The 16,387-nt window shown below is 40.6% G+C and overlaps 1 protein-coding gene across 4 annotated transcripts in view; it reads right to left on the bottom strand.

Annotated features, from left to right (window-relative positions):
- The window catches only part of VWA8 (von Willebrand factor A domain containing 8), a 278,034-nt gene that overhangs the window by 155,757 nt on the left and 105,890 nt on the right, over nucleotides 1–16,387 (bottom strand). For all 4 annotated transcript variants that reach the window (XR_012688656.1, XM_075199773.1, XM_075199771.1 and 1 more), the window contains 2 exons: nucleotides 486–561; nucleotides 27–162 (listed from right to left, as the gene is read on the bottom strand). Coding sequence is in view for 3 of the 4 variants with exons in the window: in XM_075199773.1 (XP_075055874.1) it covers nucleotides 27–162; nucleotides 486–561 (212 nt within the window). In the remaining variant the exon portion in view is untranslated. The remainder of the gene's footprint in view (nucleotides 1–26; nucleotides 163–485; nucleotides 562–16,387) is intronic.

The raw sequence follows: 16,387 nt of genomic DNA, 5'->3' as shown, positions 1-16,387 counted from the left end.
AGTAATAGCATTCATATGATACTTACTGGCTACAAGTCTCCTTCCATCGGATAGGATCATCTCTCCACTTTCTACCAAGGTTTTTAAAATACATGTGACATTTGTAGGGGCTTTGTCTGCCTCATCAATAACCAGGATATGCCCCTTTTTAACAGCTTTAACCTAAGAATAAACCAAATATGAACATAGGTGATTTATTCCAACCATGTTTTACTGACTTTTACAATTAGTGTAATGATTTTTTTTGTAACTCTTCCATTTATGTTAGTTGTCCAAAAAAAAAATTAATAAAAAAAAAATTGTCTTCTGTAAACTACATTTTAATGAACACCAAAGGACAGCAGCAGTAAATGTAGAAAGGAGAAACATTGGTTTCAAATGTAACGATTTTGAACATAATGTAATTTTATTCTGCTTTTAACCCAAAATGCTTAGGTACTGTTAATATCTTACTGCCAATTACACCTTTAAAAAAGGATGCCTACCAGAGGTGAGTCTTCATACACTATAATCCCCTCTTTCACAGATGGCTGTAATGTGAGGCTCTGTACAGTTGTATCCCTGTAGACAGAAATATAAAAATATTTATGTAGCAAAAGCAATTTATCATTATTAATAATTAAAAAACAAACATGGATGGGTGGTATTGGAAAGTGATTCAAGTGAAAAGATGTTAAATGCTCTGCCCTGGTTGTCTAAAATACCTAAGATAAATCATCCTACGGTTGGACCCACTTTGACGATGTGGAATAAACTCCGCACTTGGAAAAGTGTGTCGGCCTTTCCATCGCCTTTGACTTCCTTTATGTCTAATCCAGAGTTTCCTCCAGGTTTGTCCAAAAACTCATTCAATAGATGGTTTAAGGCTGGGATTGTCAGCCTCGGCCAACTGGTGGTTAATGGGAAACTCTGTTCCTTTCAAGAACTCCAATCTACATACTCTTTACCCTCCACCGAGTCTTGGAGATTCATCCAAGTGATGCACTATGTTAAGTCTATAGGAGGTCACAGATCACTCGGTAGGGAACCTTCCCCTTTTGAGGCTCTATGTTTATCCAAGAATACACCCACCCATACTATATCAGGGATCTACAAAATCCTAATGAATGACATATTTCAAGCTAACCCATCCTATACAGGTCCATGGGAGCGCGACCTAGCACCTCACTTATCACAGACCTCAGGGCCCAAAATTTATCAAAATACCCAGAGTTGCTCTTTGAGTGCCTCGGTTGTTGAAACACAATATAAACTCCTGACCAGATGGTATAGGTGCCCTTCCACACTACATAAATATCACCCTCAGATGTCCTCACTGTGTTGGAGGTGTAATGAGGCTTTTGGCTCTTTGATGCATATATGGTGGGAATGTCCAAAAATCACTCCCTTCTGGAACGAAGTCATTAGGCTCTCTAGGATCATCGTTGGTTATGAGGTCCCTGAGGATCCTGGTTTCTGGCTCCTGTCTTTTTCTAATATTCCCTCATCAAAATATAAGAAATCACTCCTAAAACATTTAAACAACGCAGCCAGGGCAGTTGTGCCTGCTCACTGGAGATCCCGTTCTCCCGCCTCGGTAGAGGATTGGATCTCCAGAGTAGAATATTTTATGTCTATGGATGACATTATATTTTCCATAAACGATAAATACTCGGACTTTACAGCCACTTGGTTTAGTTGGATGAGGTTTAAAGAAACAGAAGAATTTAAAACTCTTTTGGCAAAACCAGCTCTGATCGATTAAAAGCTACATATTAGAAGTCCCCAAGAGTTTCTCATACCTCCAAACCCCCCCCCCCCCCCCCATCTTTCCCACCTTCTTTCCCTCATGTCTTACCCCTTTTCTTTCTTTTTTTCTGTCCTTGTTCAGTACTTTTCCCTAAGTCATATAATATGTTTATGTGAATTTATTGGTAACAACAAAGGGGGGGGGGGGAAGGATACATTGAGTTTTTATCATTCATGTTGACTCAGATGCCTATGATTAGACTTTCATTGCATGGATCTTCCATGTTTTTTTGACGTATTTCCAATGTATTTTGTAAGACCTTGTGCATGATTGTGCAGTTCTGATCTGTCTTTTGCATCTTTTTGAATCCTCTTTGAAATAAATAAAGAATTTATAAAAAAACAAAAAAAAAACAAACATGGGTAAAATACATATAAACTGTAAGCTCTATGGAGATAAACTAATAGGTCATGGAATCATAGCACTTGCTTTATCCTACTTAAGCGATTTACTTTTACTTGTTTGTAACTCTTGTCAAAAGTTCTTGATATGCGGAGCTAACAATTTTGAAATAGATATAAGGGCGGAGAGAAAGAATTTGTTTAAAGTAGTGCACTTCTTTTAGGTGATGATTCTAAATACTAATTGATTTAAAAAATAACTTTTATTACGTATGTTTAATAATAAAATAACTACAATCTGAAATAGTGAATTAGTGTGAAATTCAAATGTTCTGAGTATACCTTTTAACCCCTCTACGTTTTATTCGTAAAATGAGATTTTATATATATATCTCCTTTGGTTGAATTGTATTGTTATCTCACTCAACCATTTATGGCTGTTATCTGAGCTTTTTTCTCTGAGTTTTCACTACTACAGCAGCATTATATAGGCTGTAATTAATGATTTACACAATTTTTGTGAGAATAAGTATATTCGTAACAACAAATTAAATTATACCTTGGATCTGAATTAATTGTTCAAAGTTAGAATTGCTACCCCCAATAAATAGCCCGATTCCTATTGGTTCTGTATAGAATTATTTTGCCATTATTGTCTCTGAATCCTAGTATATAAAGGGAATTACTCTTTGCTTCTCATTGTTCTGCTAATTCTAGGGACTAATCGGAGCTGGTTCGCCTATTTACAATAATTAATTTAGAATATGATGCTTCATGTGGTACTTATGGCCCCGGCTGCCAGCATAAATTTTCATGTGTTTTGAAAATAGTTTTAAACTTTATTAGCGTTTGTATTTATTTTTTATAACTGTTTTGTGCCAGCAGGTCCGCCACAATTACTTGTTTGCTGTTGGCAGTCACAATGTCTACAATTTAAACATGTGGACAGAATGAATATGTTAACATTTACAACGTTACCATTTTGTTGTGGACAGTATAAGTGTAGACATATTCAGCGTCAAAAATATGTCCACCACCATCTCAAAATCAATGTTGTGAACTGTCTTGGAAGGTTTCTTTTGAGCCATCATTTTGTAGTATCGAAGGGTATCTCATTTTTATTGATGCATATTATTGTTCTTCGTGAAGACTTGCCATCTAGCAACAGCTGATGGGTATAGGAGCAAGTCATATTAAAGAAGCACTAACAGTGAAATACTCTTACGCATGTAGCACTGCTATGGAATGGTAGAACAGACAGGCACATGGGCAAGAGACTGTACCTATGGAACTTGCTCAACCCTGCTCAGATTTTCCTTCAGCACTGACATGTAGGACACTGTATCTGTAGTTTCTGCTTAATCTATGGGCCTCTCTGTCAGCAAGTTTTAACAAAACAGTTTTAACAAACAAGAATAGTTCCTCTTCCCCTGAGTAACAAATATTTATAAGAATGGGAAAAACTACATTCTACATAATCAGGCTCTATGGGAAGCAAATCTAACACTGGGAGAAGTTATACATCCTATACTCGTTCAATCAGGAAATACTTCCAGGTAACGAGCACAAGGGACCTGATTCATACCCGGGGCATGCTGGGTATGGCGGCAGCAGCACGAAGATGAAGTGAACCCTTTAAGACGGCACCTTGCTCATCCTACAGAGAATTATTCCCATACAATCTCTATTATTGGTCCTGTACGCTCCGATTATTACTGCTGTTTTACGTGAGAAGTGAGAACTTTATTTGGCAAGACTCTGCCTAACAGCTGCGTGGATCACACCAGAGTCTGGAGTGAAACATCGTACAAATAGGACCACAAGTGTTTATTGGAGTCCGTGCTGTGTATCTCCTGAGGGAGAAATAAGATCTACAAGCCGCGTGAGTACCTCTTGGACGGACTTCTGTGAACCAGGTGATTGAGTGATTTAGCTTTGTTCTATCTATTACCAATCGACGGAGGAGGCTTATATCTCAAGATACTAGCTTTTATTTGCTTCTGACGAGTCTAGTTTTCACAGACATTACCTAATTTGGATGTGTACACATATTTACGAACTGGATTAAATGAGTGATGGCCACACTTTTTTTCTGGTTGCGCATACAATTGTATACATGATCTCATTATACAACCGCGGTTGTTTTTTTCATTCAAAACTCAGTACTGAAGTCTTTATTTTGGTATTTTAAAACATGTAATATTGCCTTTATAGTATATACTTTTTACTCTGTTGTGTTATATGATATATGTTAATTTTTTGCTGATAAGCTTACATAAATATCTATTTGTACCATTGTGGAGTGTCTTTTTACATCTCAGGAGAAGCCCCATGTTATTAGGTTTCATATTATATTTCATGCCTATTTTCCATATTTAGATCATCAGTAGCACAACCCTTATTCTATGTTTTTTGTGTATATGATTACTATTGGTGGCTGTTAGCAATCCACCACGGGTTTGCAGCAGCTGATTCTAACTACTATTGGTTTCTCCTTTTTTACTCTTTCCCTTCAAATTAAATTTTATCATTAGGTATCATCCCTGGGTGGTCACTAGTGTGCACTATTAACCCCTAGTGGGTTCTCTGTTTTATTAAGGAAAGTATGGCAAAAAAAATGAGTAAATGTTTCCTGGACAAAAACTTTGTTACAATGCAATGGGTGCATATTAGTTTATTATTTTGCACATAAGTTAAATACTGGCTGTTTATTTATGTAGCACACAAATACTTGATAGCTTTATTTGTACACTGAAATTTGAAGTTGATCTAGGATATGCCCTAACCCAACTATAAATATGTCCCCACGTTTTAAATTTACCTCCCCCTCCAATGCAACATGGTTTTGCAAAGTTACTCAATTGTTTTGCTTTCATTTCCTTAATTAATCAGGGCAAGATGTTTTCCCTTTAGATGAAGTAAAAAAGTCTTTAAAAAAACAAAAAAAAAACATTTTAAAAATCCCACTACTGACCATTTGGAAACTAAAATGGATGAAGCTGCCTCGTCTCAACGGGACACGGTGACGGACATCCAACGATTGCAGCAAGATATGCTCCACATGCAGGAACAACATGAAGATCAAGAGAACAGGGCCAGGCGTAATAACTTGCGCATCAGAGGTATCCCTGAAGAAGTGGATCAATCTCTCCTAAATCAATATCTTAAAAGACTCTTTGCTGGCCTGGCTCCTGCTACTCCAGAGGATCAGCTTCTTCCGTTGTCACTATTATACCACCAAGGAAGCGATCCTGCGGGAATCTCGCAAGACTGACTCAATCTTGTTTGAAGATGCCTCTTTGCAAGTTTTCCAGGATATTGCTCCACTCTCCTCAAGAGACGTGAATTGAAGCTGGTGACATCTATTCTCAGGGATAACAATATCCGTTATCGATGGGGCTTTCCGTTCCGCCTCTTGTTCTGGCACAACAACAAGCTTCATTCTGCTCGGTCTATGGCGGAAGCAGCCCAACTTCTCGGGACTCTAGGTCTCCCGACACCGACCTCCCTCTCCCTTCCTGCGGCAATGGGATCGTTGCCCGACCCTCGGGGACCCACATCAACCTCCCGGAAGCTTCCAACTACCGAGTGGACGACTGTGTCAAGAACCACTAAGCCATCAGCTGCTGTTCCATCACCTTGATTTATGCTGATTGTATTTCTATGTTTCTTTTTGTTTCAGAGACCACCCAGTTCTATAGACCTCCCCTCTACATGACTGATCGCTGGTTATCGGTCCTTCTCATGTAGATTGGGAGGAATTGGGTGCTACCTGACCGAGTGGTTGGGTTCACTAGTTTTCTCACTAACTTTCTGTGTGTTTGGTTAGGTTATTGTATTGTTTTCTTTGTGTTTCAATGTGCTAGTCATCTACTGCCCTCATCTCATTCTCTTTTTCTTGCTCTGATCGGTTCTCTGGTTTAGGGTAGTAGTTTGACATTCATCCCCCACAACGTTCCTTTTCTACATAGCTTCCTATATTGAGTTTTAGAGCCTGGCCGGGAGGCAATGTGGGTGTCCACAAATTACAGCTGGAACTCCCAGGCCTTTTCATTGTCTGTTTTCCTGGCCACGTCCCCATAATGGGCATAATGCCCTTGCCGGACCCTCCCTTGCCACTGGCATTGTCCCTTACCTTTCCTGGCCGGCATCATGGACCAGTTGTGTCCCCGCACGCTGGCCCTGTCCATTACCCTACTTCCCTTTTTTCCTTCTCCTTTCCTTCCTACCCCTTTTTACCTCAGGCTTTAAAGGTTTGAACACTCCACAAAAGCGCACGACACTTAACCTCACACTTAAACAACATAGAGCAGATATAGTTTTTCTCCAAGAAACACATTTTACTCGTCATTCACATCCAGAACTGAAGTCTAAACGGTACCCTTCTGCTTTTCATGCTTGTGACCCCAGACAGAAAAAACGGGGGGTAGCTACACTTTTTGCATCCCACGTGACATTCGAGCTTTTGACATCTCATTCTGACTCTGAAGGTCGATTTCTAATCCTAGTGGGTAAACTCAATAATACCTTATGCACCCTAGTAAATGTGTATGGCCCTAACCAAAACCAGAGTTAATTTCTTGTTGCCCTAGACTCCCTGCTCTCTCAGGTGCACCAGGGAGAAGTGATTATGGCAGGGGACTTTAATGTCGTAGTAGATGATACTATAGATAGATCGTCCACTCTGCTCCCCCCCCGCTAGTGGCTCGGAGTCCCGTAAATCTAAGGCCATGGTGTCCCTTCTTTCTCATCATCTCCTCTTTGACTCCTGGAGGCTCAGGGAACCCTCATCCAGAGATTATACATTTTACTCCCCGGTTCATGGTACCTATTCACGAATAGACATGGTCTTCCTCAGTCACAATTTGTCATTAAAGCTCAGGGCGGCCCATATACATCCGATGGTCTGGTCTGATCATTCTTCCATATCTGCCGACCTCTCAGACATAGCATCTCGCCCTCGCCACGCTACATGGCATATTAATAACTCCATTCTCCATGATCAGACACTTACCCTAGAGCTCCGGACCCTTCTTGAGGAGTATTTTCTTTTTAATGACCTTCCCGATACTTCCCCCATGACCCTCTGGGAAGCCCATAAGGCAGTAGTGCGGAGCCATCTGATGAGCATGGCCTCACGCTGTAAGAAATTGGCCATTTCCAAACGTGCGTCATTAACTATTTAGCTCCAGACTCTGGATAGGCAGCATAAACTATCCCCAGATGAAGAGGTGCTGACCAACCTTCTAACGGTGAGATCTGATTTGAACCTCCTTCTCTCTGAATCCACTGCCGCGGCCCTGAAACGGCTGCGGCAGACGTTCTATGAGAAGGGAGATAAAGCTGATAGAATATTAGCTACCCGTTTTAAGGGTTCAGAGATCTCAAAATAATGTCATGGCCTAAAGTCTCCTTCACGCTCGCCCATCTGCTGTCCTGACCAAATAGGGCGCGAGTTTCAAAAATTTTATTCCTTATTGTATAATCTGGATGCTCTAACTCCCGGGAGGGCTCCCCCCGCGGGTACTAAAGCAGCTTTCTTGAGGCAAGCGAACCTCCCTACCCTCTCTAGTAGCCTAACTCAACAACTAAATGAGGAGATTTGGAAATACTGGCAGTCATCAAGTCCCAAAAATCCTCCAAGGCCCCGGGACCTGATGGCTTCTCTGCAGCCTACTACAAAAGATTTTCCCAGACCGTGGTCCCCCACCTCCGCTCCATGTTCAATGCTGTTTTACACGGAGATCCCTTCCCTAAATCGATGTTAGAGGCGCGTATTGTTGTCATACATAAGGAGGGGAAGGACCCTAGCGACTGTGCAAGCTACCGTCCCATCTCCCTCCTTAATATCGACATTAAGATATATGCAAAGATCCTGGCCACCCGCTTGAATGGAGTCCTCCCGGATCTGATCCATTATGATCAGGTGGGGTTCATCCCGGGTCGCCAGGCTAGGGATAGCACTGGTCGCGTGATAGACCTTGTTCAAATCATTAACCAAAGACGTCTCCCGGCCATGATGCTCTCACTGGATGCCGAGAAGGCGTTCGATCGAATCTCTTGGGATTTTATGACCCTCGCTCTGAAGGCGTACGGCTTTTCGGCTGAATTTCTGACCGGGGTATCCGCCCTCTATAACTTTCCCTCAGCTAGGGTCTTGGTTAACGGATCTTTATCTGACCCTCTCTCCCTCTCCAATGGGACGAGACAGGGCTGCCCCCTCTCGCCCTTAATCTTTGCACTAGTGATAGAACCCTTGGCGGCAATGATTGGACAGTCGGCGTCGATCTCAGGTGTGACAGTGGGGCCACGGGAATTCAAGGTCTCTCTCTTCGCGGATGACATACTTCTCTCTCTGACGAACCCTCAGGAGTCTCTACCCGCCTTATATAAACTTATGGATGAATATGGCCTCCTGTCTGGCTACAAAATTAATTTTGTTAAATCAGAGGCCATGCTCCTCCACGCTTCCCCCTCCCTTAGGACCAATTTACAGACTAACTTTGCACTACGCTGGCAGGCAAATAAGATTAAATATCTTGGGAGTTTATATCACCTCTACCTATGATAGATTGTATCGGGAGAACTTCCCCCCCCTTTCTGTTAAAAATCAAACAGGACCTGGAGACTTGGAAGTGCTATATCATATCGTGGCTGAAGAGGATTATCGCTATTAAGAAGAACTTGGTCCCTAAACTTCTATATCTTTTTCAAACTCTTCCGGTGAGGGTTCCCGACTCCGTGTTTAGAGATTTGCATTCCTCCTTCTTAAAGTTTATATGGAGTGCCAAGCCCCCTAGAATCTCGATAGCAGTGCTTAAAAAGCCCAGGGCTCGGGAGGCAGGGGTTTTCCAGACATTAAATTCTATTATTTGGCATCCCATCTGACCCAGGTGGCGGCAATATATGCCCCTTACCAGTCTGTAGCGTGGGTAGACCTGGAGACCCACTATGTTGGGGTCCCCTCTATGGCATCACTCTGGGGCTTGGCTAACATAGATAGACCACCAGCGGCCTTCTCTCTTCATTCTCTTAAATTTTGCTTATCCCTTTGGGATTCATGTCGGGTCAAATATAAACTATCCTCCCCTGTCTCACCTCTGACGCCTCTCTGGGGCAACCCACAGTTTTCTCCTGGAAATTCTACACAGCAATTTAAACATTGGATAGGGGAGGGAATACGCGTGGTTTCGGACCTGGTAGTCAATCAAACTTGGGCTTCTATGTCGGAACTTCATCATAGTTTTGAACCGTTTCGTCCGCTTATTTTTGAGTACTTACAGGTCCGACACTTCGCCATGTCTATGCCCCCCCAGGAGGTTCTCTGGGCCCCGATCTCCTTTGAGTATATGTGTCTACACTCACTGCTCACTGAAGGGATGATCTCCCAGATCTATAATTGGCTCATAGACTACACTTTCGATACTCCAGGCCGACATGAGCGGGAATGGGAGAGGGACCTGGGACCTCCTCCAGACAATTCATGCTGGAAGGAGATCAGGGAGGGGATTGCCAAGAACTCGATTTCTACATTAATTAAGGAAACAGCCTACAAAGTGTACTATAGGTGGTACTATACTCCTGATAAGCGGTCTCGAATGTTTCCTACGGCCACTCCGAGCTGCTGGCGGTAATGTGGCCATAGAGGCACGATGTTACATATATGGTGGACCTGCCCTCGCATAGTTCCTTTCTGGAACATGGTTCTTACACTTATAAACTCTGTGTCAGAACAACAGATAAATGAGGAACCCTGGTCATTCCTTCTCTCTCGCCCTATACCTGATGAGAGCGTGCCCTCTAATAAGCTTATCTCCCATATCTTGGCAGCAGCTAAATCCCTAATAGCAAAACATTGGAAAGACCTTAGGGCTCCCTCTATGCAGGAGTTACGGTCCTACATAGGACATGTCGCAAGCATGGAGAGTATAACGTGCTACCTTCATGATAAATCATATAATTTCGATAGGGTGTGGGCCCTGTGGTATTTACTAGAAAGCCGTAGCTGTCTATCCAATACGGCTACTCTCCCTGCAGGTGGAATGTAGCTCTTGGGCCGCCTCCGGATCCCCCAGGTTGGATATGGTGCGCTGCTGGTGAGTAATGTTTGTATGCTACTTTTCTTTTTGGTAGTCAATGTAATTGTGTGGCTTAGCTTTTCCTAGCAATGTTTTAAGTTTGCTTACTTATTTATTTATTAGCGATATTGTTAACAATACTTGTGCTTACTACCTCCCGCCCCTTCTTACTCTTTCCCCCTCCCACCGATATAAAAATATAAAATATAGAGAACACATCTTGAATATTAATATTTTATGTCAATCGTGTTGATTGTATTTTTTCCTGTTGTTTCCTCTTTAAATAAAGAGTTTTAAAAAAAAAAAAAAATCCCACTACCTGCAAGGACCAAGATGTATGTATATTCAAGCACAGTTTCCTTATTCACTGCATCCCTGCAACAGTCCTTAGCCTGCATGATGAAGGTGGACACAATTGGCACCAAAATTCTGTCTTTAGCAAGCTAAACTAGGATGCCCGTAGCAGATAAATCGGAGATTATATATATACAATGGTTTCTATATATGCCTCCCACTTTTTAAGGGACCAAAAGTAATGGGAGAAACTAAACAATCCTACATCAAACTTTCACTGTTATTGCTATAACTTTTACTATAGAATCATATGTCTGAGCCTTGAACTTGGAGCGTTGTACCTAAGATTAATGAGAGGAACATCCCTTTCTAGACCGCTCCTTTCAAAACACTCTAGTATTTGGGATAATGACCCTTTACTTGGGTATCTAAGTTTGTTTTCCGATTCAACCCATACGCTGTACTCTCTCACTATTAAAACTAGTTTCTTTGATGTCATTATCCAGTTCAGCAGAGTTAACATTTATCCATATAAGAGACTTCTGACTTACCAATAATTATGAAAGGAAGAATAGAGACTTGTTCATATGACAAAAAAGATCTCTTAATTAGACTTTATTAATCCTTCTCTTTGTATTGTGACAGCCTTAAAAATATACATATAGCTCACTGTCCCAACACAGAACATCTCTCAATTACTTCACACATTCAGACAGCATAGGTAAGCCAAAGTTACTAAAATCTGGGGTTGTATACTAAATTCAATGAAAATGTTTTGCATCAACACTTCACAGTTTAAATCACACTCGATCAAAGGGGCAGCAACTGAGGCTATTTCAAAAGGGGGTTCTTTTACCGGTATAATACATGTAGCTTGACGGTTCTCAACACACACCTTTGTAAAACACTATGGAGACCATCTACATTGTATATTTACAATTCTTCAGAGCAACCACCACATGAGAGCTGTAGCTAGATAGCAAGCCTTACCAAAGAGCAAAAAAGAGGTTTGCAAGAAACTATGATTTGTAAAATTAATTTATTCTATGGAATTAAGTCTTGCTGTCTAGAAACCACACCCACACTCCCTCCCTGTATTTATCCCTGGTCTTTCCAATATAGAATGGTACTTATACATAGTTTGGATTATTCAGGATCAGTGAAAAGCCAGAAAAAGCACCGTGACATCCCCCAAAGAAGGACAATAAATAGAGGCCGATATAGACTCTTGAAGGACTATAAGACATTGCTATTTCTCTATTTAGATTTGAAGAGTAGTCGAGTGGGTTTCATGGTTACAGTTTCAGACGTGGTCACGTGCACGCCAGGTCTACTCTACCACTCCCGGGCAGTGTAAAATGCTGTGGTTAGATGGCAAGCCTTAATTTGTGATTACTGATAACTGATTTAATAATAGCAGTACATGGGATGTGTGACTCATAAAACAGGAAATGAATAGAAGAAATGGAAAAAATGAAGTAGTAGTTAAAGTTAAGGGAGAGAAAAGTTGAGTGTGAGAATGCAGTAAGAGCAGCATGACAGGATGTGGGTGGGAGAAATGAAGTGATGAGTACAACAAGGAGGACACATTTCAAAGACCGAGGTCAACAAGGCAAAAAGGAAGACACAATAGCTGTGTAGAAGCAGCAGAAGGCAAGAGGGAGCAAGCAGGGTTACAAAATAACAAATGTAGACCACAATAAGGTAGAGGGGAAGTTAATACTTGTAGAATCACAGGGGCTGAAACAAGAGTGGGTAAATAAACAGAACTGGTTGAGAAGGATAAGTAAAAGAGATGATATTAAAGCACAAGAGCTGGAGTGCAATTAAATCAGATTAGACACGGATTGTTAATCAAGACAAATTGACAGAAACATACAATGTAGGAGAACACTTACAGACAGACATGATACTGTCGAAAAAAGAGGCATAAAAGAGACCTATGATGGAGACAGGTAACTTATAGTAACTGGGAGCCAAATTAAAGTAACATGTTATGCAAATACTTTGATCTGTATGGTATGGAAGAAACATCAAGTAACTGCACCAAAGTGAATACTAAGAGTGTGCAGTACAGTAAAACAGGTACACATGGTGCACTGTGCTATGGCATAGCGATAACGTATGTACTGTGAGCATCATGCCAGCATAAAATCCAAAAGTGGTCAATCTGATGTGGAACTACAGGTTACTTACCGGTAGAACATGTTGAGACTTGTAGCAATTATGACATAGCCCCATTATATTACTATACAGATAATCATGTAGACTTTGTCAAGCTTGTCTCCTCAACCCATATGTTACTGGCTAATTTCCTAAACTCTATGTACCTATTTACTGGGTGTGGGGTACGAAAGTGCGACTACTAACATGCTGACAAGAATGAGAGCGACATTACAAGGCAGAATGTAGTAATGTTGACTTGTCAAAAATGCAGACTTGCTAAAATACTTACACACAACATTTCCTCCATCGTTCATATAATTGCAGAAAGCAGAACAAGCCGGCACTGTGATGGTCATCACTTAAAAGGGCGACAGTTACATTGTTGGCATTAAGGGGGCAATGCAAGGACCCGGCGCCTGCATGATGTTTTTATTAAGACTTACGCATGGTACAAGTGCTGGAATAGTATAAGTGGATCACTTATGGGCTGTGGGTATGTAGTTGGAGGGCTATGTGGTGGAGCAGAAGAGAAATACGAAAAATGTGAATGCATGGATGCGAAGATGGGTATATGCAGAATAAGTACTCATGGGTACATAGTGAATATATTATACAGAGTATAAGAAAAGTGTACTACAACTAGGAGCTAACTATATTAGCAACCTTTTTCAGAGACGCCTCTCTGGCAGGTTCACATATTCTGATTTCCCCAGAGAGATAAAGCTTCTATTAGGAGCCCCTTTTATTTGAACTTCCAGCTATAGTCTATTATCTAGGTCAGCAAAGATAATTACAGGACCTACGTGAATGGAGAGAGGTCCCTTCTATGTCACCCATCAATCACTGCAGTTACAGGTATGTAACATGCTATACCAAAATGATTGCATCATGATCACCATAATCACAATAAAAGCATACAGACAATAAAGCATGTGTAAGAATATGTCTAAAGAACATAAAGGCAAATAACAAACTTTATAAAAGCTTAGATCTTGTATACACAGAGAAATAAATCAAGTTATTAACTTAGCAGTTAATAAGTGAAACATGCATCGTGCATACGCCTCAGTTCTGCTACTACTTCTTTAATTTTTCATAATGAACTGTAGAGGTAAAATTAATGTTATGTGTATTTTCTGCAGAGACCAAAAATACAGCACAAATATTGAGTGCTTCATGTTTCCAATCTATTTCTTGGCACAGTATTCAATAAACAGATGGGGGCTGAACATACATAGCATATTAGGCTTTAATTCTAAAGAGATTCTTGTCCATCTGTATTTATAGTTGACATTCAATTTAAGAATACAGACTTGGCTGACTGCACTTAAAATCTGTTACAGTAATAACAACATGACTGCACTAAGCAGGCTTCCAGCAAGGAAAAGTAAATCTGAATGCTTTAATACGTAATCTCTAATAAACAGTTTTGATGCTTTATACTAGAAGTTTGGACTATAGCAACATATCTACAAATCAAGCATTCCAGGCTGCTGACAGGCATAGAGTTCTTTCTAAATTTGTCTATGGCAGGCCAAGGTCTCATTAAACAGAAATTAGAAATATATCATACTTTATCAGACTCACTGGGGCATATTCAATTGTCCGGATTCCCCGCCGCATTAAAACTACAACCGTTATTACGGTAATAGCTGGATTTCAGCTCGCAGCTCAGGGAGCGGCGAGCTGAAATCCAGCAAGAAAACTACCGTAATAACGTTTTTTCTGCGCACTATTTCTGTAATAACGGTATTAGTGCGCGGAGTGCGAGATTTTCGGCGTTTCCGACAACAATTGAATATGCCCCACTGTGTGCTATTCTGTATTGGAGATGAGCGGTCGATAGAAATAGCAGAAGAAATAAGCCTGCACTTCGTTATTCCCATATTATATATGCTACCAGCTACTTCACAAAATAAATGCCCTACATGTATACAAAGCAAAAACACTGTTGTTGCCTGCGCTTGTCCTTTACACTGCGTAACTGTATTATTGTTTTTATATTGTGTGTATTTATATATTGTCAAGCAGCTGGTACCATGCATAATATGGGATTAACCAAGCGTAGGCTTATTTCTTCCCTGATTTTGTTTCAATATATTGCCTTCCTTGTATTGGTTTGCCAGCTGTCTATCAGGCACACTTTATTGTGGCTCACAAACCAGCTCTTGCTAGATGTAAACCCCTATACCTGGGATGTGAGTGCATCCAAATTTAACTGCATTTTAATGGTGTTTGAAGCATATAGGTCAGTGTTCGACCTGCATACAATGAAGTACCCTTGACGCTGGGGTGCAGGCTTAAATGTTTTGATCAGAATGTGAACCAATACCTCATGTTTTAATTTTGCTAGATACACACCAATATGCAGTGTAAAGGACAAGCACTTATAACGCCTGTTTTCTTGGTCAATCAAAGTAGTTTAGCAAAACAAAATGTCTACTATGTCTACTATGGTATGCAATGTAAAGGAACGGACACTTTTGGCTACTAGCTAAATTGCCAACACACTGTTATTTTTTATTCAACTTTGTAGTTATTGTAAGATTTTACAAACAAGAAACAAGATTTTACAAACAAGAAAGTACAATGACAAAAGTCCCTGAGTTTACTACATGGTCAAGCTAGTGAAGGTACAAGAACAAGGAATAGAATAGTTAACTGAAAAAAAACCTTGATCCCATGAAAAATAGCAATAAAATGCGGGATTTAGCCTAGTGTAATAACATAACAGTCCCATGCATAGGATGATATAGAATATATATATATATATATATATATATATATATATATATATATATATATATATGTGTATATCTCTACGTATATATCTATATAAGTATACACACACACACACATACACATTTATAGACATCTGAAAGTGTATGTAGGGGGGAATTTTCCACCTAGCAGGGCCAAGGTAATGTATACATGAGACTTAATACATTTTGTTTCACCGCCATTCTGTTTCTGGCAGTTGAACGGAGGAAAGAAAGACCGATTCTCACAAAGAGATCATTGATTTATCTATGGAGAGACAATGTTGCCAAAGACTGTCTATAGGAAATGAATGACCGAGTAGACAGGGAAAAGAACATCATGTTCCACTTTCCTGTATCTCTGTTCTGACATCCATCTTGCACAGACAAGCTTGTTAGATTCTGTTTACCCTCTGTCCAAAAAAAAAAAAAAAAAAGAGGAGACGAGAATTATTAACGACTGTATATAAACAGCCTGACCAGCTTTGTCTGTGTTTGTGTTTTCTACTTCTGTGGAATTAGATTATAACAGGCTATGGCTGCTAAAACACGCTGTCTTTACAGTTCTACAAGCTCCAGAATGTCCAATCAGTCAATGGCTGCCAGGGCTTGCTGAGACCTGTAGTTGCACAAACATACATTATATTTTACACAATATAACCCATTACCCTGTCACCCAACTAACAGGAGCACCTATAGGAGGTCCAATGTTATCCAGCATGGACCTGGATGGGGGAGGTGGGGGTACACCTCTTTTGGGGGCCCCATTCCGCTTGATGTCCCTGTTATAGTGGGATCAGCTCAGCCTGACATAGACTTGTGCTGGTTTCCACTTTTTCAGCCGGACTCCTACACTCTTTGTTCCCCTGCATTTCTGGTGAGCAGCCCAGGCTATAGCAATTGTTTTTATATTTTTTTACGGGACCACCATATTCATTTTTTATGAATGGCAGTGTTTAT

The sequence above is a fragment of the Mixophyes fleayi genome, chromosome 2, assembly GCF_038048845.1.
Source record: "Mixophyes fleayi isolate aMixFle1 chromosome 2, aMixFle1.hap1, whole genome shotgun sequence".
Lineage (NCBI taxonomy): Eukaryota > Metazoa > Chordata > Amphibia > Anura > Limnodynastidae > Mixophyes > Mixophyes fleayi.
This window is presented reverse-complemented; position numbering and strand designations above follow the sequence as displayed.